Source organism: Lontra canadensis, unplaced genomic scaffold (assembly GCF_010015895.1).
Source record: "Lontra canadensis isolate GAN:19392208 unplaced genomic scaffold, GSC_riverotter_1.0 scaffold1, whole genome shotgun sequence".
Taxonomy (NCBI): domain Eukaryota; kingdom Metazoa; phylum Chordata; class Mammalia; order Carnivora; family Mustelidae; genus Lontra; species Lontra canadensis.
The window spans coordinates 28,095,964-28,120,163 of record NW_022630995.1 but is presented as its reverse complement, the minus strand read 5'-3'; the positions used below and the strand labels follow the sequence as shown (position 1 = coordinate 28,120,163).

The 24,200-nt window shown below is 39.1% G+C and overlaps 1 protein-coding gene across 4 annotated transcripts in view; it reads left to right on the top strand.

The window, feature by feature from the left end:
- Window positions 1-24,200, top strand: part of ATP10D (ATPase phospholipid transporting 10D (putative)) — a 103,045-nt gene that overhangs the window by 13,966 nt on the left and 64,879 nt on the right. For 2 of the 4 annotated variants that reach the window (XM_032852373.1, XM_032852383.1), the window contains exons 2-3: window positions 11,986-12,312; window positions 14,638-14,832. In XM_032852373.1, the coding sequence (XP_032708264.1) occupies window positions 12,023-12,312; window positions 14,638-14,832 (485 nt within the window). In that variant the 5' untranslated portion in view covers window positions 11,986-12,022. Of the gene's footprint in view, window positions 1-7,687; window positions 7,710-11,985; window positions 12,313-14,637; window positions 14,833-24,200 lie in introns of those variants that run through there. The other 2 variants (XM_032852393.1, XM_032852364.1) reach the window with 2 other exon arrangements.

Genomic DNA, 24,200 nt, shown 5'->3' with positions numbered 1-24,200 from the left:
AAGAACATGAACTTCTATTGGGGTTTTAGTTCAAGAAGTTACAATTAATAGAAACTATTAAAGAGCACACAGAACTCCAAGAGGACTTTATTTGGCAAATCTGATTCCTCCCACCCGCTGGAAAGCACTGAGGATTATGAGACTTTGTTATTGAAAATCCAGTTTTCCCACTAAATAAATTGACCTTTGTCATCACCAAACCCTATTAGGTATATCTATAACTGTTCATATTTTTCCAAAGATTATGTGGAGTGATGAAAATCCTTTCCCTGGGGCGCCTGGGTGGCTCAGTGGGTTAAAGCCTCTGCCTTCAGCTCAGGTCATGGTCCCAGGGTCCTGGGATCGAGCCCCACATCCGGCTGTCTGCTCGACAGGGAGCCTGCTTCCTCCTCTCTCTCTGCCTATCTCCTCTGCCTACTTGTGATCTCTGTCTGTCAAATAAATAAATAAATAAATAAATAAAAATCTTAAAAAAAAAAAATCCTTTCTCCTTTTCAATCAAAGGAGAGTAGTTAGTAAAGGAACCATGCCAGCATGTCCCTTTGGCAATTGATGCAACAAGGAAACCAACAGTGATATCAAATGATGCATCATTTTTGTCATCATTATTACCTGTCAGATAAGGAATTGGTCTCCTTGAAGGCAATAAGCCTCTTCTAATAGAGCATTGGGCAGAGAAGACCCAGAGTGGAATAAGCCCCAAATTTTATCAGGGCTCACTGTGCCTCAGGGAGAGCTACCTCGGACATCTAGGTCAAGGAGACCTTCCGGTCTTGAGTCTACTGAGTCTGCTATGAAACAGTGCCTATTTTTTTTTTTAACTGACCCTGTTAGATAACTTGTCTTTCTTCCAAGGTCTCAAGTGTATAACAACTTTTGATATTTTGTTAGGGTTTTCTCATTTTTCTCATCTTGATTGAGAAGAAGATTGAAAGTCTCTCAAGGTCAAGACCTATTGTTCTCCCTTGCTGAGCCTATGGAAATGTTGGCTGAAGCCGACCTTAACAGTATTAAATCCATAGAAAGAGTCAGTGCTGCAGGTCTCGTCCCCAACTTCTGGGGATTTTCGTGTAAACTTAGACCTTCACAATTTTAGTTAATTCTAGCCTTGGATGAGAGTATCTGCTTGCATGGGCTGTCAAGTCATTGGTACATAGCCTTGCTCTGTGTACTTGGAGGAGATGGGCTTGCCAGTGACAGGAGGAGTACCTAATAAAGTGTTCACTCTTAATTTCAGCTTTACATTTTGAAATAAAGTGATTTAGTAAGAGTAGTGGTTCTCAAAGTATGGTTTAGGACCAGGACCAGCACCAGCACCACCTGGAACTGTGTTAGAAACACAAATTCTTTTTTTTTTTTTTTTTTAAGATTTTATTTATTTGAGAGAGAGAGCGAGTGAGAGAGAGCATGAGCAGAGGGTAGAGGGAAAAGCAGGCTCTCTGCTGAGCAGGGAGCCCGGTGCAGGGCTCGATCCCAGGACTCTGGGATCACAAGCTAAGCTGAAGGTAGACACCCAACCAACTGAACCACCCAGACACCCCTAGACATGCAAATTCTTGAGCCGCCTCCCCCCACCCCAGACCTGTGTTATCAGGAAGTCAGGGTTGTGGCTCAGGACACTCCAATGCATGCTGGAGTTTGACGGCCACAAATACAGCATCCTGAAATGACTGTATATAAGAATGTTTTTCTCCTTCAGACAAGTGAGCTCATGTGTATATATCAAGTTAGTTGTTGGTTGGTGATGACCTCAGAAATTTTCAAATACTAACTGGGCCCCAGGGAATTCATTACCCCAAATTTACCTTTGGTCATCTGCCTTGCTACAAACTTTTCATTAAGTATTCATTAAGGGAAACAGGGATTTTGAGAACTGTTTGCTTTCAAGTACATTTGTGTTCAAGAAGGAGCAGAGTGTGATATGTTATTTTAGATATACTCTGTTATTGAAGTATTTTGGTTTTTTGATATCTTCTAGAAAAAATAAACACTAATTAGAAATAATGTGGTTTTAAATGATCATATTTGTTTTTAAATTTTCTAAAGAAGTAGTATTGTACAATTGGAAAGGCATGACTTTGGAGTAAAACATTGCATGCCTTGAGTTATAAACCTTTGGCCTTTTATTTCTTACTCTGAAAAGTGGAAGTCATAAATGACAAGGGGAGTGTATTTCATGAACAGTAATCATTATAGAAGTGTTAGTACTTATTTTATTTATGTACTTATGTATGTGTTTATTTATTTTTGAGAGAGAGGGGCGGGGCAGAGGGAGAGGGAGAGAGAGAATCTTAAGCAGGCTCCATGCCCACTGTGGAGCCTGACGCAAGCCTCAGTCTTCCGACCCTGAGAGCATGACCTGAGCTGAAAATCAAGAGTTGGATGCTTAACCGACTGAGCCACCCAGGTGCCCCAGTACTTATTTTATAAGCAGTGCTTTGTTTATATTTCTTTATTTCTGACCTTAATTGATTTTGTGACTCAAATTGATCTCTTGTAGATTTTAGAACGTCATGGTTTTTTTTTGTTTGTTTTGTTTTTTGTTCTTTAGCTTGAATGGAATATTGGCTCATGTAGCATCATGCAGAGCTAATGCTTAGGGCAACATGGAGCTGTTTTGTAGCTAACAATTACAGATTCTCCCTTCAAAAACTTTATTTTTGAAAATTATCAGTGCATCTTCATTGTGACAAAGAAAGAAAAGTTCATCTTTTACTCCTTTCGTATTCTTACCATAACCAATATTCATAGCCTTGTGCGAATTATTCTGTACTTGTATTTCTTGCAAATGGTTGTGAACATGGCACACACCCAGGCAGTTTGTGTTGTTAAGTGAAGCAAATCCAGGCCAGGCCAAGTGCGGATTCAACAGCACAGTAGGAAGTAGAGCCTAAGCCTCTGGATAGTGCTTGGTTAGTGACCTGTGTGCCCTTGTGTGCTCACAGGGCCCCTCTTCCAGCCTAAGAATTTGAAAAGGCAGTGGGCTTTTGTCCCAGAATCTTGTGAACTGGAAGTTTCCACATTACTCACAACTGACAACACTACTAACTGGTACAGTCTTCCTGAGGGACTGGAAAGGTGATACACACACACACACACTTCCGCTCATGTGTATCCTAGATCTTGTGTATGCCTTTGTGTATTTTGGTAGGTAGTTAAAGTGAAACTTCAGGTGTGCTCAAGTTGTCATTCTCACCACTCTTTGAACCCAGATCAGTCATTTGGTCTTACCTCATTCGTTTTTTAGAAATGCTTGATCATTCATATGCATATTTCTCTGTCATTTCCTTTTTTTCCCCCTCAATATACACAATAGTCATTGATCCAGGTCAAGGTATGAATACATATTTTTAATAGGTCTATAATATTCTGTAATGTGGAAATGTCACAGTGTAGTCCGCTGTTCCACAACTGAAGGACTTTCATGATATTTCCAAGATTGTTACTACAAAAACCAAACCAAAAAAGTAAATAAATAAATAAAGGAATCCCCAAATACAGCATGCATTCTTGTACATGTACCCATACCAATAGGTAAGATTCCCCAAAATGGAGGTGCTATGCCCATAGTTATATGTATTTTCAGTTTTCATAAATATTACCGTAAAATTTTTTGGCGATGGTGGTGGGGAGATTGTAACAATTCACTTTCCACTGCCAGAGGGTTGGTTTCCCCCCATCTTCACTAGCACGGACTATAAGAAAACTTGTCTAAACAAGAGAGAAGTTATAGTTTTGCCCAGCTAATAATAATAAAAAATATCCTGAATTTTCTTACACTATATTTACTATAATTTTTACATTTCAGTTTTCATTCTACCTGGAGATTTATTTTTTGAATTAAAAATTTATTAAAATATTTTTAAATAAAAATCTAATTTTTTTATGTGCTATAAAGTAGGAATGTAGCTTTCTGGTTTTCAAGATGGAACCATTTATTCTAGGCATGTTAATTCACCGTTTTTTCACTGATTTGAAATTCTGTGTTTGCCAACTAAGTTTCTGTTTACACAGGGACCCACTTTTAGGCCCTCAGTGTTAGTTTTCTCTTGCCATCATAGCAATCACAGGTTAGTGGCTTAGAACAACCCCAGTTCATGAGTACAGTTCTGCAGATCGGAAGTCCCAGTACAGTGTGACTTGGTTCTTTGCTCAGGTCCTCAAAGGCTGAAATAAGGATGTTATCCAAGCTGAGTTCTTACCTGAAAACTCTGGGGAAGAATCTACTTCCTACCTTCCAGGTTGTTGGCAGAACTCTGTTCCTTGCAGTGGTTGGACCTAAGTCTCCATTTTTCTTGCTGGCTGTCTCTAGAAGGCTGCTCTCAACCCCTAGAAACAACCAGTAGCCATTCTTTTGCATTGTCTTTAATTTGCTGGATTTTCTTGTGTTTTTCCATCAATATTCATAAGTGACATGGGTTTATACATTTTTGTGACAATTATAAAAAAGTGAACACATGTTTTTAGTGCACATACATATTTATATGGTGGTGACGAAAGATTACTTGCAATGAAACTTTTTTCTTTTAACCTGTATAATTGCCTTGCTGTAAAAGGAATATTGCTAGTTGGGTGTATACAGCATTTGGTTTATGTTAATCTCATACCCAGTCCTTCTCTCCCAGTGTGAACATGTGTTAAGAATCTTCACCTTTAAGCTGTGTGGCCATATTAATTAATTTTTAAATTCTAGGTAAAATGCTAATGTTAGTTAAAGCAAAGTGCCCAAAGTCAGATGTTTTTGACACTGCATATCTAGGTGATGTTGGGCTTCAAGTTTCCATACTCAGCCCACGAACATGCAGGCCTTTTCATATAGTTAATCTTTAATGGTATTTTTCTACCACTAACCAGTATCAAGTTTGCTGTAATCCATATTTTCACAAGTAGTAGTTTACTCTTAAACTAAAAATAGGAACGGAGACTTTAGTAAAACCTAGGTAAATTGTAGGGCTTTTTTTTTTTTTTTTTCTTTTTCAACGAAATACTGAACCTCTCTACCTTTAAGGACAGTAGCTCACTCAGGAATAAAGTATCTAGATCTGAAAATTCTTTTTGGTTCCTAGTGATGATAACTGAACTTTATACATTTGCTTCTTTGTCTTTAAAAAAACTTGCTGTTAATTCTGAAGGCAGTGTTCCAATCAGTGGCAGAGTATTAGATCAAATAAAGCCTGGGTCCATTTTGTGTATTAGCAGAACCCCATGACAAATCAGCTCTTTTTGGAGTGGACTAAATCTTAAAATTATGAATGCTCTTGAAAAATCCTAAAATGCGGGGCACCTGGGTGGCTCAGTCATTAAGCGTCTTCCTTCAGCTCAGGTCATGATCCCAGGGTCCTGGGATCGAGCCACGCATCGAATTCCCTGCTTGGTGGGAAGCCTGCTTCTCCTTCTCCCACTCCCGTTGCTTGCATTCCATCTCTCACTGTCTCTGTCTCTGTCAAATAAATAAATAAAATCTTTTAAAAAAATCCTAAAATGCTTCATCCTAACTTGTACATTGAAGTTTTGTCTGCTACGTTGCTCTGTTTACCCCTGGGAACAGTTGACTAGAAGGTATTGCTATCCTCAGGTGGTTGGTTGCCTGGTAGACTCTTCAGTTAAATGAAAAGCAAAGTTATATTCAGCTTAAGAAATTAAATATAGATAAGTACTTGGATATAGTTGTTGGGGTCACTACTGTGCATACAAATTCTTAATATATATGAATACGTACTCTAATTGAGAGAACATTTCCCAGATAGTCACATTTGTTAACTTTACTTAACACTTGATTATGGTTCACACACTATTCTAGGGGCTTTACATATATTAACTCACTTAATCCTCACAGCAACCCTTTGGTCAAGGTTAGCTGGCAGGTGGAGGTGCCAGGAATTGATGTCAGAGTCTGGCTACAGAGTCTATGCTCTTAATCACTGCTGTATTGCTTACTGGTCTTATAAATCCAGTAGGAAGGAAAACAGTGATTTTCTGTAAGAGTCTTCTAGGCTTGGAGAAGCAGATTCCTTCTATTAATAAAGGTGGAATGAATGCAACATAAGCTGACTACTTCTGTTTTCTCAAACTTAGATCGTGTTACTCCTGCTTGTAATGGAAGGAAGCCAGGCTGAATCATGACAAAGGAAATGGGGTGTTTTGTGTCCTTTCCACTTGCTACCTCCTTTCTGTAAAAGTCAATGATCAACAGTTACTTGTTGATGATCCAACTTTGGCCAAGCATTAGAGTTTGGTGTGGAGTTTGGCAAGCAGTGAGATGTGTTCCTTGACTTTGAAGAACAAAGCCAACAAAGAGCACTGAAGCAGGTGCCGTGATTGAGCCAAGCTCAGGACCATAATGGATGCAGAGCAGGGAATGCCTTACTGTGTCTTCTGTGTAGATCCTCCTCAGTTCCCCCCACTCCATGGCCAAACTCCAACAGTCTAAAGGGTGAATAGGGGCTGGTGGGGTGAGTGGGTAATAGGATTGACCCACCTTCCAGAAGGCAGCATTTGTGGAGATTCAGAGTATAAGCTGTGCTTTGCAACCTTCTTGATAAGTCACCTGGGTCCTAATTAAATTCCACACTCATGGGCCCTATTCTAGATCCTCTTAATCAGGATCTCCAGGGGAGGGGCCTAGGGGACTGTTACTGAGGTATGCTTAGAAAACACCAGATGAGTGGCATACAGTTTGTTCATGGACATAGTTGGGGTGAATTTCAGAGAGAATGGTTGAGGGTGAGATCGGGTGGTGCGAAGGTCATTTTATGTCATGTTTATCTTTTGTGACTGTTTGATCTTCTATTTGTATCCTACTTAATGCTGGTTACTTTCCATGTATCAACAGATATATACTTAGAGTTGGACAACTTCTTTTAATTTGAAAAGCAATATATTGAGAGTTTGTACCTCAACCCAATCTACAGGGTTCCCAACCTTGACTTCTGTATGACCTGAGAAATTGCCAAAGAGGAGCATGAGAGTGGGTAACAGAATGAATATTGTTTGTTTTCCGTGTGTCCCATGACTCTTCACGGTGTCTCCTTTTTTTTCATTAGCAAGCTGAGGCATGAGGGTTAATTACGTAGGTCACATACCTAATAAGTGATACAACTGATATTCGAGCCAGAGTCCATAGAGCAGGAAGAATTTGATTTGTCGAAAAGTGCTGAACAGGGCGCCTGGGTGGCTCCGTGGGTTAGGCCTCTGCCTTCAGCTCAGGTCATGATCTCACGGTCCTGGGATCGAGGCTCAGCGGGGAGCCTGCTTCTCCCTCTCTCTGCCTGCCTCTCTGCCTGCTTGTGATCTCTCTCTCTCTGTCAAATAAATAAATAAAATCTTCAAAAAAAAAAAAAGTTCTGAACAGAATGTTCATTTACTCAGTTAAGACAGGTGAACTGGAGTACGAAGGGTTAGGTGAGGGACTATAGTCAATAGGCTTCTCATATTTGTTACTGTATGAAAATAAATGCCCAGTATTCTGTGATTGTTTTTTTTCTTTTTAAGAGAAACTAAATATCAATATTTTATATGAATTTATCTCTATTTTAAAATGTCAGTCCTATATTCAAAAAAATTATTCCAATGTGTTTGCTAACATCATGATACAAGATACATCATTGAATAGAATTTTGCTTAAGGACTACTGGTTTGTGACCTCTAGGTTAAGTAATTTCTGAAGTCTGAACTTTAAAATAACATGCTTCATGATGATTCTTAATGAGGTATGACTCCGATTTGCTTTCCTTTCATGTCCTAAAGAAACTTTGCTGAATATTTATGTGAGCATTATTAACAACAGATCCAACTCTGCGTATTAATACATTTTTAGCTTTGCGGGGAGCAGATAGAGAAAGATGAAAAGGCTCCTTGCTCCTGACTGTGGTGGGAAAAGTGTTGCCTTCCTTGAACCTTCTATTCCAGCCGCTGTTTTCCCCCTGCCTTTCTATCAGAACAGGAGCAAAAAGTGGATCTGTTTACTTCCAATTCAAGCATCTTGACCAGTATTAAAATGAGAGACTCGGCAAGAAAGACAATAGAGCAGAACAGAAAATGGATGCATTGCAAGTAATAAGCACCAGAAGTATAATTTTTGTTTCAGCTGTATATGTATGTGGGTGTGGGTTTTAGATTACCTCAAAGAAAGTGTTTCTCACTGAACTGGCAGTTGGCAAATTATGAAAACACTTAAATTAGAAGGACTAAGTAGATCCTTGGTCATTCCTGCTCAATATAAAATGGTTTAAATTCTAAACTGGAAATTTGAAAGGATTTTTACCACAGGCTAATTACCTCCACATCTGGTCTTTTTTCCTTCAATCCCATGAAAACACTGACAACGTCTCTGTCTTGTGTAGATCAGTCCTTTGATCCCGTAATCACTTTTCAGGAGAGAATGGCGGTACTGAGGGGAAGACATTGCCAGTTGATGAGCCGCCTGGTCTTGGAGGCAAGGACAGAGATTTGATGGCTGAGGAGGGCAATAAGCCAGGCCCAATTCTATCCTCACTAAAATTCCTTGGGAATAAGAAGGGCGGGGAGAGGGGGAGACAATATTTGAGTAAGTAGAGCACCTAACAAAAGTTGAAGGGCATTGAAAAGGCACACAGGATGGTGGACGTGGGGATACTTTGGCATGAAGTGCTCTCCAGCCATAGTTTTGTCTCTTTGGAACTGAGTGAATGGGGAGAGAGAAGGTTCTGGAATAGATCCATGGAATGGAAAGCTGATTGTTTTTGTGAACCAGTAAGTGTTTTTGCTAGGGTGGGATTATTTGTTAGATACGCCATGAATTACCAAAAGTTAACACCTCCCACAGGTCATATTTGTTTAGTTATTTCTGTTTGCATTCTCAAGAAATTCTACTTTAAAATCATAAAAATTTAAGTAGAGTCTATATTACTCTTGAGATTGTGAACACCAGAGGGATACAGACTCCTGTGTCTTTTTTTTTTTTTTTAAGATTTTTATTTATTTATTTGGCAGAGAGAGATCACAAGTAGGCAGAGAGGGAGGCAGAGAGAGAGGAAGGGAATTAGGCTCCCTGCTGAGCAGAGAGCCCAATGCGGGGCTCGATCCCAGGACCCCAGGATCATGACCTGAGCCAAAGGCAGAGGCTTAACCCACTGAGCCACCCAGGTGCCCCCACTCCTGTATCTTAACAAGAATTTAATTGCAAGTGGAAAGTCAAAGTTTCTAGAAATACTATAAAATTTCAGCCCTCTAAAGAATATGAGGTTTGTCATTAGTCCCTGATGTGCAGGGGGTGAAATGCACGAAAAGCACTTAGTTCTTATGTTCTTATATTATCTACTGAATCATTTTTAAAGCACTTTCTTACATCCTTAATCTGCAGGAGATTTCTGGATATGTTATAAACTACTTTAATAACTCAAACTGTCATTACTGGTTATAGGTTAAGAAGCTATTTTTATACACTGAAGTGAAAACCGGACTTTTCATATTACTTCATATGTGGGCTTTTAAAAAAGTTATGTTAAAAGAAATAATTATTTTGGCCAGTCAATGTTTACCAATTCAGCTCTTTATGTACAGATATTTTAGAGAGCAAACTCCAAAGGACAGAGACCTTTTAAGGATAGATTTTTTTTTCTCATTAAAACTGGAAAGACTGGGGCGCCTGGGTGGCTCAGATGGTTAAGTGTCTGCCTTCGGCTCAGGTCATGATCTCTGGGTCCTGACGTCAAGCCCCACATCAGGCTTTCTGCTCAGTGGGGAGTCAGTTTCTCCCTCTCCCTTTGCCTCTTCCCACCACTCATGCTCTCTTTCTCTGTCAAATCAATAAATCAAATCTTAAAAAAAAACCGATAAGACTAATTTTATGAGTATTTATGAGGTTATATTTGTGGGTTCAGTATCCACGCACAGATACACATACTTGGAGGCTATTGTATTCTTCCCCTTAACAGGACTCTCTGGTCTTACTTGTTTTTATTATTTTTGCTTTAGATCATATATGTTTTAAAGATCTGGTGGATTTTTAGATTATTATTTGTAATTCAACTAACTCTCTATAAATACAGTGCTGTTCAACTGTAATCGGTTGGATTGCTGAAGGACCAGTGTATAGTAAGTAAGTATGCTACCAAGAAGGGATTATTAAAAATACCGACTCACTAGAATTACTAGAATGTAATTGGACCAGATCTTCAGTGTTACTAGGTGATGATCTGTGATTTCAGATCCATGAAAGCTGGATACGGTTTTAATGTTCTTAGGGGAAAACTATTAATTTCTGACTAATATAACATTTTAGAGAAAATAATCAGTAGAGATGTTGTAAACTTAGAATGAAGCTTAGGAAAGAAGCCAGCTTAAATAATTTGCCCCAACTACATCAGTGCCTCAAACAACGTTTTACACCTGGGGTTGCATTTATGTATTTACGTGCCTATCACCCCACCTAGGGCCTGAGTGCTTGGAGAAAGGGGATCGAAGCCTTAGATGATCTCAGTAGTCCTAGCCTACTCTAGGTTCCAGCACATAAGCTCATTTTTTCTCCAGATGAGGTCTGGGGAGTTTTGTTAACATACTTACTGATTTACTAAGTAAGAATCTCCAGAGGCAAACTCCAGTGGAAGGGGATAAATAAATGACATTGATAAAGCAAAGATAGAAACCGAGGCCTCCAGACCTTGTCCTCTACACACTTGGGGACGCGCTTGTTACCAAGTATGAACTTTTACTGAGCATCTACTAAGTGCCAGCTGCTCTGGATACAAAGATCAATGAAGCACGTTACCACTTAAAGCAGAAACTGTCGTTGAGAAAGAGTTAGTCTGAATCAGCCTTACCTACTTACTAACCATATAAACTTTAGCAGGTTACTTTATTCTCTAAGCCTGTTTCCTCTTTTGTAAAGTAGAAATAATACCTGTATCATAAAATTGATGTAAATGTTAAATAAGATACTGCCTGTAAAGTGCTTTGCAAAATGCTTGGAATATGGTAGGCTCTTATCTTTTGTTTTCTTTTCAATTAGTGAACTCACATTCTAAGCAGGGCCGAGTTTCTTAGAAAATAAGGAAAACTTGGAAATAAGGAAAATAAGAAAGAGAACATGTAAGAGATTTTGTTTTATTACTACTCCAAAACATGGTGGTATAATTTTTATTGACTCAAAATTTGGCAGGTTGGCAATTTGGATTGAGCTCAGTTGGGACAACTCATCTCTGTTCTAGATTGGGTCACTGGGGACACACGTGGGTTAATGGTCAGCTGGTAGTCATTGGTCTTACTCATATTTTGACAGGAGCAATGGTGGGGAGTGGGTCATGACCCATCATCTAGTAGCCTGGCCTATACTCAGACCCCTGGTAGTAACCATAGAGTTTTTAAGAGGGAGGGGGAGAGAGGGAGTTCCATGAGCAAGGATTTCTCTTGCATGCAAGCCTCTGTTTGTATCATGTTGACTAGTGTTTTCATTACCCAAAGAAAAGCACATACCCAAGCCCAGATTCATCGGGTTCCACCACTTGATGGGTGAAGGGTTATACGTACAGGGATGGAAAGAATTTGTGGCCATTTTTGTAATCTGCACAGAATGGATTTTATTGACTACTTATTCTGCATCAGGCTTTATCCTGGATAATTTACATGTTACTCATAAAATCCCTATAAAAATTTCCTGACATGGGTGGCGTTCCCATTTCAAAGGTGAGAAAACTAATTATCAGATGAATTAAGAGATGTTTACACATTAAACCCAGATTATTTGCTTCAAGTTATGGGGTGGCCTTTAGGTGCTATCTCTTGTTGCTTAAATGGTCAGATGGTTGGCTTTTGAGGCAGAAAGTGTGTGTTTTATTTAATGAAAATTTGGTTAAAATGGAGTTCCAAAAACTAGTTTTCCTTTATACCCATTGAACCATTGAGTCATATATTTAATTGATATGGAAAAAATTTTTAATCTTACTATCCTTCAAGACTTTCCAGAAGTGTATGAGGAGTGTTTTAGTGAGTTTTTGTTTGTTTTGGCAGAGCACCTGCATATCCTGGATCTGCCCGCATTTTGGACATGACTGAGTGTCTACAATGGGCCAGGTATCACTGGCAACGGCTGATGGGCAGTAGAAACAGAGACGACGATGAGAGGCCATACAGCTACTCCTCTCTGCTTGCCTGTGGGGGCAAGTCCTCTCAGACTCCCAAACTGGCAGGAAAGCACCGGGTTGTTGTTCCCCACCTCCGGCCCTTCAAGGATGAGTATGACAAGTTCTCTGGCACCTACGTGAATAACCGAATACGAACAACAAAGTACACACTTCTAAATTTTGTGCCAAGAAATTTATTTGAACAATTTCACAGGTACTTTTATTTATTTATTTTTTTGAAAAAAACTTAGCATGTTCTTTGTTATTCTAGTTAACATACGATTTTTCATTTCTATAACATTATATGCTACCTAAACATAGACTTGGGACATTTTCTTTGACGATGCTAATAGAGTTTGTTGTGAAATGATGAGTCCTTACGTTCACATGGCACTTTACAATTGGTGAGATGCTTTGTCTTGACCAGAGAAGATAACTGCTGTTTTCCTATTATAGATTAAGAACTGAAGTTTGTTACTGTGGTTTACCCAATGTCATGCTAGTGATAAGGAGCAGACCAGGATCCATAGCCTTGACTTTTTTCACTCTTGCTTCCATGTTCTTTCCATTAGACCATTTGAGCTTTTCCTTACTTGATGGTATGGGGAAATAGAGCTCTTCACCAGGTGAAGCGATGACATAATTCCATTTAATATGTATTTATTGACACTCTCCTATGAGATCCTAGGCATCGAAAGAAATGCACATCTTAATGGTGCGCCTTTCCTAATGGAGTTTACTGTTTAGCAAGGGCAACAAGGTGTGTATACAATGAGAAGACACAGTGCACGTGATGAATGTTATAAACTGCTCCCAAGTAGGTTGGAAGTCACAGAAGAGAAATAGTGGAGCAAGAGAAGAGGTAATGGCACTGAACATAATTATGGTGAGCAGGTCATATTTTTAAGGCAGAGGTGTCAGCAAAGCACATTTCAGATGGAGGAAGGAGTAGGATAAGTAAAAGCAGAAAGGCAATAGCATACGTTGTTTGAGGTCTGGAGGCAGAGCCCTCTGCCCGGCATAATTAGAAACAAAGCAAAGGCAGAGAGAACTTTCAAGGAGATGCTGTATGTACCCAGGTGAGTGGTAAGACCTGAGCTTAGAAAAATATGGAAATGAAAAAAGGGTTATCTATTACAGCTATAATGGATTAGATGCAGGCAAGTAAGGAAGAAGATGGTATGAACATATTGACCTGAGAATGACCAGGAGGATTAGCAGAAAAGGTAAAGACAGGAATAAAGAGAGACTTGGCTAGATAATTTTGTTTTGAGATACTCATGTGAATATACAGATTTTCAATATTCACTATTCATTCTGCATATCTTCATTCTCACTATTCACTGTAAAATAGGTTCCACATACATTAATGGAATGATGGGTATGTTTAAAATATAGATATGAGTTTCCTGCATTAATGGCCTGACATGCTATGCATGATTCTGCCTTTTATGAAGTTTGCAATCTCGTGCAGTTCATGGAATCAGAATCTGAAACTTGAACAGAATTCAGGGTCAGTGCTGTTGGTTTAGGTACAACCCACATGGTAATAAATTGAGGCCAAAAAAGTAGCAAAAAGGGTTAAGAAAGAAATTTTCAGAATAGAAGGAGCTGGGGGCGCCTGGGTGGCTCTGTAGGTTGGGGAACTGCCTTCAGCTCAGGTCATGATCCCAGAGTCCTGGGATCGAGTCCCACATCTGGCTCTCTGCTCGCCAGAGAGTCTGTTTCTCCCACTGACCTCTCTCCTCTCATACTCTCTCTCTCTCATTCTCTCTCTCTCGAATAAATAAAATATTTAAAAAAAAAAAAAAAGAATAGAAGGAGCTGGAGGTGAGGAAGGAGAAATGGGGGTAAATTAATTTTGAGAAGTTTAATGGTTAATGTGGAAAATATGTAATAAAAACTCAAGGAGCTATGCAGGATTGAGATTATATTTCTTTGAAGGAAATGGGCTACTTGGATTTACCTTAGGGGCCAATGGAGGAGTATTTCAATATATAAAGTAAAAGAGTGGAATAAATTCCTGAAGGAGTTCATCTCATAAAAGCTGAAATAGAAGGGTTGGTCCCAAGTGGGAAAAAACCTCCCAGGTTTCTCTGTTTATCCTGAGGCTTGTTTGAATCTAGTGTTTGGACATGCAAATTAGCTTCTGAAGGCTAGAGAGTTGGGGTTTTGAAAAATTTATCTCTACAGTGTGTTCACATTGAATTTCCTCTAAGTTTTTTGAACTTTTAAAAAGAAAATAGTGTTTCCTGTGATGCTTCTCGTGATGTTTTACACGACTCGAGACTGTCATACTCGTATTTACTATTATGTATTTAATAAAGACGACCTCACATTTATTATAGTAAAGCCATGAGCTGGATGTCTACTGGAGGTACAAGTTGTTCAGATGTGTTAGGTTTAGCTAGTTCTCTGCTCCGTAGCATCAAAAATCGACAAATGGAAATGTAGGAAAATACCCTAAGATATTTCTGCCCCTTTTGCTTTAGGCTTTGCTGTGATTCATTAACCCTTCTCGTCTGTGTTTGGGTTGCAGGGCTGCCAATTTATATTTCCTGTTTCTCGCTGTCTTGAACTGGGTGCCTTTGGTAGAAGCCTTCCAAAAGGAAATCACGATGCTGCCTCTGGTGGTGGTCCTGACAATTATTGCAATTAAAGATGGTTTGGAAGATTACCGAAAATACAAAATTGACAAACAGATCAACAATTTAGTAACTAAAGTTTACAGTAGGTAAGTGTACTGGGAGCTGGGCTGGGGAGTACACCTGTGTCCTTTAGAAACATGCAGAAGGCTGCTTTCTTCCCCCTTATATGCGATCAGGATCCTTTTTGGGGATGGTGATGGTGGTGATGTTTACAACTAGTATTTATTAAGGATCTGCAGTGAATTTAATTCAGGGGTCCTAGTAGAACCAAAATGTACAGACGGTCCTGATTAATGATGGTCTGATTTAGGATTCTTTGACTTTACGGTGTTTCAAAGGCAGTATGCATTCAATGGAAACCTTACTTCAGAATTTGAATTTTGACCTTTTCCTGGGCTAGCGGTATGGTAAGATATTCTCATGATGCTGGGTGGCAGCAGGGAACCTCATTCCCTGTCAGCCCGGTGATCATGAGGGTAAACAATGAATCATTTTGTACCCATAGAACCACTCTGGGTTTTTTGTTTGTTTGTTTGTTTGTTTGTTTTTATTTCAGTACAGTAGTCAATAAATTACATGAGATAGTCAACACTTTATGATAAAAACAGGATTTGTGTTGGATGATTTTACCCAACTGTAGGCTTCTGTAAGCATTCTGAGCATGTTTAAGGTGGGGGGGCGCCTAAGCTATGATGTTCGCTAGGTTAGGTGTATTACGTGTGTTTTCCACGTGTGTATTCAACTTGCAATGAGATTATTGGGATGTAACCCTTTTATAAGTCAGGAAAGATCTCTGTTAGCCATTGTCAGTCCAGGAGCTGATAAAGCAAAAGCATCTGTAATTTACATATAAGTGGATCTGAAAGAATTAAACTTCCTAAGAAGGAAAGCAAGCAGGTAGTTTTTAATCCTGGATGTTAAAATTCGGGATTAAGAAGAGGATGGGGTATGAAAAATATGAATGGATATGTAAAACAAGATAGAATATGAAGAAAAACATAAGATCTATCAGTGGAGGAAAAGGATACTGAAAAATGGGGAAGAGTGTTCTTTTTTGTACATAAAATTAGCAGCTTATAATAAAACCCTTCCCATTGCAGCAGCAGGAAACATTCATAATAGGAGGTCTTTTCTGAAGCATATTTGCTTATCACGGAGACTTGTATCTCCAGTATTTATTAAACAGAAAGACTGTGTAGGTAAGAATAGTCTATAGAGGTGAGTTTTGAACTGTGTCATATATTGTAAATCTACATTTACAAGTTATACATACGACACTAGTATTCAGAGACGACTATCACACTGCTGTATTCTTCCTCTAAGTTCTGTGCGCATTGTGTTTATTTTACAAAGTTTAGATTGTACTCCATATATTTTTATTCTGATTGTTTTAGCCTAATATTGCACCACAAACATTTCCCATGTCTTTATGGAAATGAAATTTTCATTTTTCATACTTTTATGAAAACGAATTACAAAGTTTGTCATTTTTTTTCCCAAGATTTATTTATTTATATGATAGGGAGAGACACAGTGAGAGAGGGAACACAAGGAGGGGGCGATGGGAGAGGGAAAAGCAGGCTTCCCGCTGAGCAGGAAGCCCAGTTCGGGGCTCGATCCTAGGACCCCAGGATGATGACCTGAACCGAAAGCAAACGGTTAACGACTGAGCCACCCAGGCGTCCCCAAAGTTTGTGATATTAATTGGAGTCCCCATTCATGAGAAATGTATCTGCTTTTTAGAAAGTCATCATTAGGACAGTTGTGTGAAATTCTGAATCTAAGATGTTATTTGCTTTACAAACAAGTTTATGATGTCACCCCCCCACCCCGCCCGTATTGGGGGTAGGCAGGCTTGTGCAGTGTTCTGAGGATACTGAGTGTACTGACTTGGCGTGAGCAGGCAAGCAGCTATAGGAGCAGTAATGAGAAATGAAGAGAGAGGGAGTTTGAGGCCTCCTGAGGGACTTCCAACACCAGGCCATTCCTTGAACAGTGTATTAATCAGGGTTGTCCAGAGAAATAGAACCAACAGGAATGAGATTTATAATCAGGAATCAGCTCACATGATAATGGAGGCTAAGAAGCCCCAGTGTTCGCAAGCTGAAGGCTCGGGAAGGCCAGCAGTGTGGTGTGAAAGCCCCAGAGCCGTAGAGCTGATGGTCTAGATTCCAGTCCCGGTCTGAAGGCCGGATTGCTGGGGATGCTGAGGTGAGGAGATCAGTGTCCTAGCTCAAGCATCAGGAAGGCAGAGAGTAAATTCAGCTTTTCTCTGCCTTTTCGTTCTCAAGGGATTGGATGATACCCACCCACACCGGGGAAGGCCCTGTGCTTTACTCAGTTCAATTTGAGGCTAATTTCTCCTAGAAACTCTCTCCCAGACACACCCAGAAGTAATGTTTAACCAGTGTCTGGGCATCCCTAGTCAAGTGGACCCTTAAAATTAACCATCACAGATTTTTTTCCTTTAGTAGTAGAGAATCCGCAGTGTCTCCCGGATCCGACCGGGACCCCCAAATGTGGAGTGTGGTGTGGGCGGTGAAAGAACTCACCTGAGGTAGAACAAAGGAGACTGCAAACTTATTGAATACACCACGGGGAGCGGCGGGCTGGACAGCAGAGGAGACTGTCTGCCACAAGGCAGCAGCGGTGGGGGTTGTTTTTAAAGGGGGAAGGTGAGGAGGTCGGGGGACATATGCAGTTTCTCCCTTTTTTGGTAATTAGACCTGGTTTTAAGTAGCTCATTGTTCAGTTAAGGCTTATGGATATTTTGAGGTGGGTTGCCTGTTGGGCCTGTCTGTATTCAGCCTGGGGGTTACCGTGGGCCATTTTGCCGGGATCAAGTTTCCCTATCGCTCAAGCCTGTTCCTTAAAAGCAGCCCTCTACAGAATCCATCTTTTTTTTTTTTTTTTTACTTTTTAATTTAAATTCAGTCAGTTAACACACAGTGCAATACTAATTTCCGTTGTGCAGTAGTGATTTAACACTTCCGTACATCACCCAGTGCTCATCACAAGTGCCCTCCTTAATTCCTAACACCGATTTCCCCCATCCCTCACCCACCTCCCTTCTGGTAACCATCAGGGTACAGGCTCTTCTCTGTAGTTAAGAGTCTGTTTCTTGGTTTGGGTGTGTATCTGTCTCTCTCTCTCTCTCCACACCCTCTCCCCCACCCTTTGCTCCTTTCCATCTTTTGAGCAGAGAAGGAATGTGGTGAAAGCTGTGCTTTAAGAATATTGGTCTGCTCGAGTCTTGGGAGTAGCCTCTACAAATGGGGTAGATCTACCTCTGCTAATCAGTCCAGGGCATTACTGGGAGTAGATGCAAGGGACAGGAGGGGGTTCGTAGAAGAGATGCTGTGAAGAAGAACCCAATTAAATTTGGTGAACTTTCTTGACTTTTGCGCCTTGGAAAATAAAAGTACCACTGATAGAAATAGGGAGCATTAAATTCACCTCAGGCAGGATGAATTGGAAATGAGAGCGAGACAGGCATCCAGTGGAAATGCCTCACAGGCAAATAGGAACACGCTACGGGAGTTCTAGTTGGATGGAAAGGCTATAGTAAGAAATTTTGAAGTCATCAGTGTGGTTAGAGGTGATTTTGAAGTGAGGAGTTTGACTTAAATCCCCAAGGGAGAAAGTGGGAAGAGCTAGAAGCCAGAGCTTTGAACCCAGAGGATGGCAAACACCACCTTCAGCCTCTGAGTTGACTTGACAGGTTCCCTTAGACAGATGCTGCCCCTCTTCTGACATCTCGAGAGTATTTGATACATTTCTTGGATCGACTTTAGTGTTCTTGTGTAAACTCTACATTCTTAAGATTGTAATTCTAAATTGGTCAGACTAGAGATTTTCTTCTATTCTAGTTACCAAGTCTGAACAAAAGACATTTAGGTTCAAAAGTCTAGTTTTCTAATAACGAGTATATCTTGGGTGCCTGGGTGGCTCAGTGGGTTAGGGCCTCTGCCTTCGGCTCAGGTCATGATCCCGGGGTCCTGGGATCGAGCCCCACATTGGGTTCTCTGCTCAGCGGGGAGCCTGCTTCCCTTCTTCTCTGTCTGTCTCTCTGCCTACTTGAGATCTCTGTCTGTCGAATAAATGAATAAAATCTTTTAAAAAAAAGTATATCTTGAACAAATTTAAGGCTCTTTTGACTGACCAAGAGTTCTACTAGATGATGAAATTTTTGTTTTATTTACTTTAGGGAGAAAAGTAACTCAGAGTCTTATCCTGATAGTAGAATTGTCTTCCATTTTATGTGAGCCACAGAGGAAATGGTTGGGGCACGCTGCTCTCTGTAAAGAGATACTTAAGCTGAAACCTGAAGGATTCTGAATTCTGTTCATTACTAGAATTCTTCAGTGACTTCGTCAATATCCATTTTAAAGATCTAGAAACAAAACTAACTTTTTTTTTCTCCTTTATAAGATGATGGGACTCAGACAAGGAAAAATTGGGTCTATTTTATTTTCTGATACTCATGTCTGATCTAAAGCTAACCAGAAAAACTGATGTATTATGTAGAAAACTAAAAATAATAGGAAAAGCTCATGGTTTTCGTTTTAAAGTCATGAGCATTTTACTAAAACACTGCTATGAATCATTTGATGACATTTATGTCTTCATCATATGCCAGAGATAGAGAGGTGTGATTGATAGTCTCACCCCCCAAAATAGCTGTAGGAAATAGTATTTTAAAGTCCAGATTTTGACCAATTTGAAAATTACCCAGCAATACCAAATTGAGCCAATGGGAAGAATGCTTCTTATATGTATTTTTAAATACAGGTTCTTGTCTATAAATGATTATAGACCTTTATTGCTAGTTTAAAGTTGGTCATGTGTGTTTGTTTGCTTTTCTAAGTTCTAAATAAGTTCTAATCCTGATTTTCTCAGGCAGTAGCTATATTTAGCCTTGGGCAAATTTCACAAACCCCACTTCCCTTCATTATGAATATAATAGTAATAAAACAGTAAGTAATAGAATCTAGCCCTTTCTAAGTGCTAAGTGAAAGGTTAGTAATAACTGTTAGCTGGAGTTTGCCACATTATCAAGTTATTTAATCAATATTTGAGAACTCTTTAGGATATATTGCATGATTTTTTAAAGATTAAAATTGCATAGTGGGAGACCCAGAATCATTTTTTTCTCAGGTGTCCTTTTGGACATAGTCCAGATCTATTTTAAATGATTAGCGTATAAACTTACAGATAAGATGCAACATTCTGTTCAATTGTTTAAGGTCTCTCCCAAGATACCATTTCATAATTGTATTTTATAATAGAATCTCATAACTCTTTGTCTTTTATCTGTTAGTCTGTGTATGTGTAATTTGCTTTTGTTTGGTATTGCAGAATAATACCTTTCTCCAAGAACAAGAATTTGCTCTTGGAACAAATTACAAGGATAAAAGGAAATAAAGGTAGATTATAAGATAATGCCGTGTTGATTTAAATATACTAACTTAAATTCCTGTGAAATACAAAGCCATCACTTCAGAGAACAAATTATTCCTCAACAAAATTAAGGTGAAAGTATGAAGCCATTAAATTGTGCAAGCTTTTGGAAGAAGCATATTAACATTTCTGTGCAGATAATTTGATTCTTATTTGTAATATGTGGTCTTTCACACGGTTGTCTTTGGGCAAATATCTTGGAAAATAACAAACACTAATATAGGAATTAAACATTTAAACTTTATTATACCTCAATTAAGTTGGAATGAGCTATTATGGAAAACCCAACTTTCTCAATATTGCTTTTCAAATGGTAACTATTTATAAAGTTTTAAGTTCTGTTGCAAGGATAATAGAAGTGTGTTGAAAACAAGACTATTAATCACTTAACAGATTTGAGTGCCTTACTGTGTTGTAGGCACTGAGAGCTTGAGATTTAAAGGAAAAATGGATTTAAAAAAAATAGATACAGTGCCTTTTGTCCAGGACCCTACATTATTTTTTGATCTTTAAAAATCACTGTGTTGATTTTAGGAGTTTCAAAATACTGGTGAATGTTAACCTTTTAGGGTTATCTCATACATTCATGAATCTCATAAATTCATAGAATTTCATGCTTCTTAAAATAAGACTAAATATCAGTGGCCTTCTAAGGTAATCAACCTTTTGTGTGACGTTTTCGAAAGTGATGGTTCTTCAGGTTCGCTTTCTAATATACCACTAAAACATTTTTTATTTGGTGGTCAGTGGTAAGTGACTATAGCTGAAGTAAAGTCTACTTCTTGAGAGATGGGCTGTGGAGCCACCAGCTTTGTTTTAAATCCCAGGACCACTTAGAAGCTTGACCTTGAGCAAGTTACTTAACTTGCCAAAACCAGATTTTCTCATTTGTAAAGGCAAGGGGGGTCAGGGATCATAGTTCATTCATAGGACCAACCACATAACATTGATACAAAAATAAAATCAGCTGGTGAATGTCAAGCATCTGATAAGTCTTTGCTGTTATATGCAATGATTATTCATTATTTGCTTATTATAATTTTTTTAGCATTTTATGGGAAAATGCTAAAAAAATCAAAGAGAAAAATTTGTTCATAATTCTACTCTTTCTCTCTTTAAGTTTGTTGAAGCAAGAAGTAGAAGTTTACATTCTCCGCCCTTCCTTCTTACCCCTCCCCTACCTCCCACCTCCCACTCCAGTAGAATCACTGTTAATAGTCCAGCGTGCCCTTCCCAATGTTTCCCAAGGCTTATGCAGCAGAGCTGTGTGATCTTGAACTCTTAAAGAAGTGAAATGGGTCTGGAAGTTTGCCTGAAGGAGGGATTGTGAGAGCCATGTTCTGTCCAATGAGAGTAGTTCAGAAGCACAAACAATCAAGCAGATGCAAGAAATTCTAGCTGAACATTCAGGCTGTGGGAGAAGAAGGTCTGCTTACTAGTTTTAATTCTTTATTGGACAAGGAAATATAGTCTCATTTTGAGTCTACCACAATGAGAAATCTTCAGAGCTAGTTAAATGTGGCAGTGAGCATTGTCACTGGCTGGCAGTTACTTTCACACATGTGCTCTCTCTTGCCCTATGTCTTTGTGCCGTGACTGATACACTGTCCCACCTTTCTTCAGCTGAGTCATTCTTGGTCATCCTTCAAAACTCACCTCCTCACCACCTAAACACCCCAACTATTGGCTCCGTAGTAAACTGGGCATCCTTAGCTCTCTTTTATGAAAGTACTTCTTGTGTGTCTTTTTCTAATTTCAACCATAACTTGTGTAGGGTGGGGACGGTATATTAGCCATTTGTGTCTTCTTAGCACCTAACATAGTAACGGGCATAAATTAAGGTCTGTAGATGTTTATTGACCTGAACTAGCTAGCTGTTGGGCAAATTAGGTATTTTTTTGAAATCCTGGTGTAGACTCCAAATAGGGAAAAATGAAGTTATGAAATTGACGTCATTTAAATATCGTTCCAATGTAGAATAAATAAACTTGTCCTTGAGAGGAATTGTACTTCTTATGTTTGAAAGAAAAATAAAATTCCTAACCCTAAGAGTCAAGTCTGTCTTCTCCTACTATCTTTACAAATTCTTGGCAAATTTTCCTTCTAGCTTTCCTCATAGAAAAAATAGAGGTCATGAAGCATGAATTATGATACCCCCCCATTCCCTCTGCATCGTTCACATTTTCACCAACTTCCTTCTGACCTCACATGAAGAGGCAACTACTCCCTTTATTGCAATAGGAGTCCTTTCCTCTATTGTTAATCCCATTCCTTATTTTGTCATAGCCTCCACCAGCATCCCCCACTCAGTGCTCTGTCTTCTACCTTGCCTGTTCCATGGACTCCTTCCGTACAGCTCATGTTCATGTCCAGTTAATCTCATCCTTTATCCTTTGTCTTACCTTTCATTGCAGTGACTACCTTTACCCTTTACTTCCTTTCATAGAGAAACATGAAATATTCTACTTCTTAAATATTTAACTTCTATTCACTCTCTGATTCATGGAGGTCTCACTTCCTTCTTCACACTTCCAGCAACAATTTCACTCTATCAGCCTTTTCCATAGTCAACAGACATCCTAATCACTGAATGCCATGGGCTTGGCCCCTTTACAACTTCACTATGATTACTCCCTATCTAAAGTTTCTTTCTCCCTAGATTTCTCTGGTATTACTTTCTCTTGGGTGTCCTTCCACTCCTTTATTACCTTAAAGTCTCCTTCTGTAAGGAATATCATGTCCTTACCTGGTGTCACCTGCCCTCTGTGTACCTAGGATTACCGCATTTCTGTCTGGACCCATGAGCATAAGATCAGAACCCTCAAATTGCTGCACATTCTTGGTTTCACATCTTGCTTCAGATAAAAGCTTTCCAATCTCTGTTTATTATCTGCCTTCTCACGCATCAGTTGCTTCGAAAATTTGAGATGTGGTGAAAGGCACCATTCGTCATCCCATCATATAAGTTAGAAACTGTAGAGTCATGCTTGATAACACCTTTGCATGTAGTCCAGTCATAAAATGTGGTGTAGTAAGTCCTAAAACATGTAGTAAGTCAAAAAACCCAAATATGTCTTGAATTATTCTTCTGTTTATCCCTGCTGCTACCTTCTCAATTCTGACCATCCTCCTCCTTCTCCTGAATTATTTAAATAATTTTACATTGGTTTTGGCCATTCCTACATCAAACTAGCTGGACACCCAAAGTCCACTCATTATTCTGTTACAGGAGTTAGTAAACAGAAGTAGTATCACATCCTTCTTCTTCAGGTGAACCTTGTGACTCCCCATTTTCTATGGAATGAAATCACTACTCATAGAACTGAATCACTACTCATTAGAACTGAACCTTTGAAATATGACCCATACTTGTGTTTTTGGATGTTCTCTTCTACTTTCTTCCATGAAGAGTGAACTGGTCTGTACAAACTCTAGAAAAAAGAAAGATAAGGACAAAATCATTGATTTTACCTTTCTCCATGAACTAACCAACTCTTTAGGTAATCAAGGTTTCCTTGAGTTGGATTCAATCTGGTGCATTAGATATTTTGGGAAAATAAGCCCTGAAAATGTATTTCTTCAGTAGCCCCTGAAGCTAGATACTTCTTGAAATAACTGATACAAATCTATAGAGCAGAAAGTATACAAGTGTTGGCCTAAGGTGGCATTTCTATTTATTCTGATGCATAATTTAGAATATAGCTATCTCCCAGGCATCTTTGACAATGAGTTTGAATATTTAGCTCCATAAATATAATTGGAACTAAATCTTTACTTTTGAAATAAGTGTATTTTTGTCACAAATACCAGTTCTTTATGGTTTTTTGGTAGGCAGTAGGGGAATGGTACAGCCTTCCTGATATTGGTTGGTGACATTGTATGTGAAATGATGTTTAATTCGTTGATAGGATATTCTGTGATACAGATTTCCTTGTTCTACTCTAAGGAAAATGCTTTGGGAAGCACAGTTCAGGCAGGTTAGTATGAAAAGGAA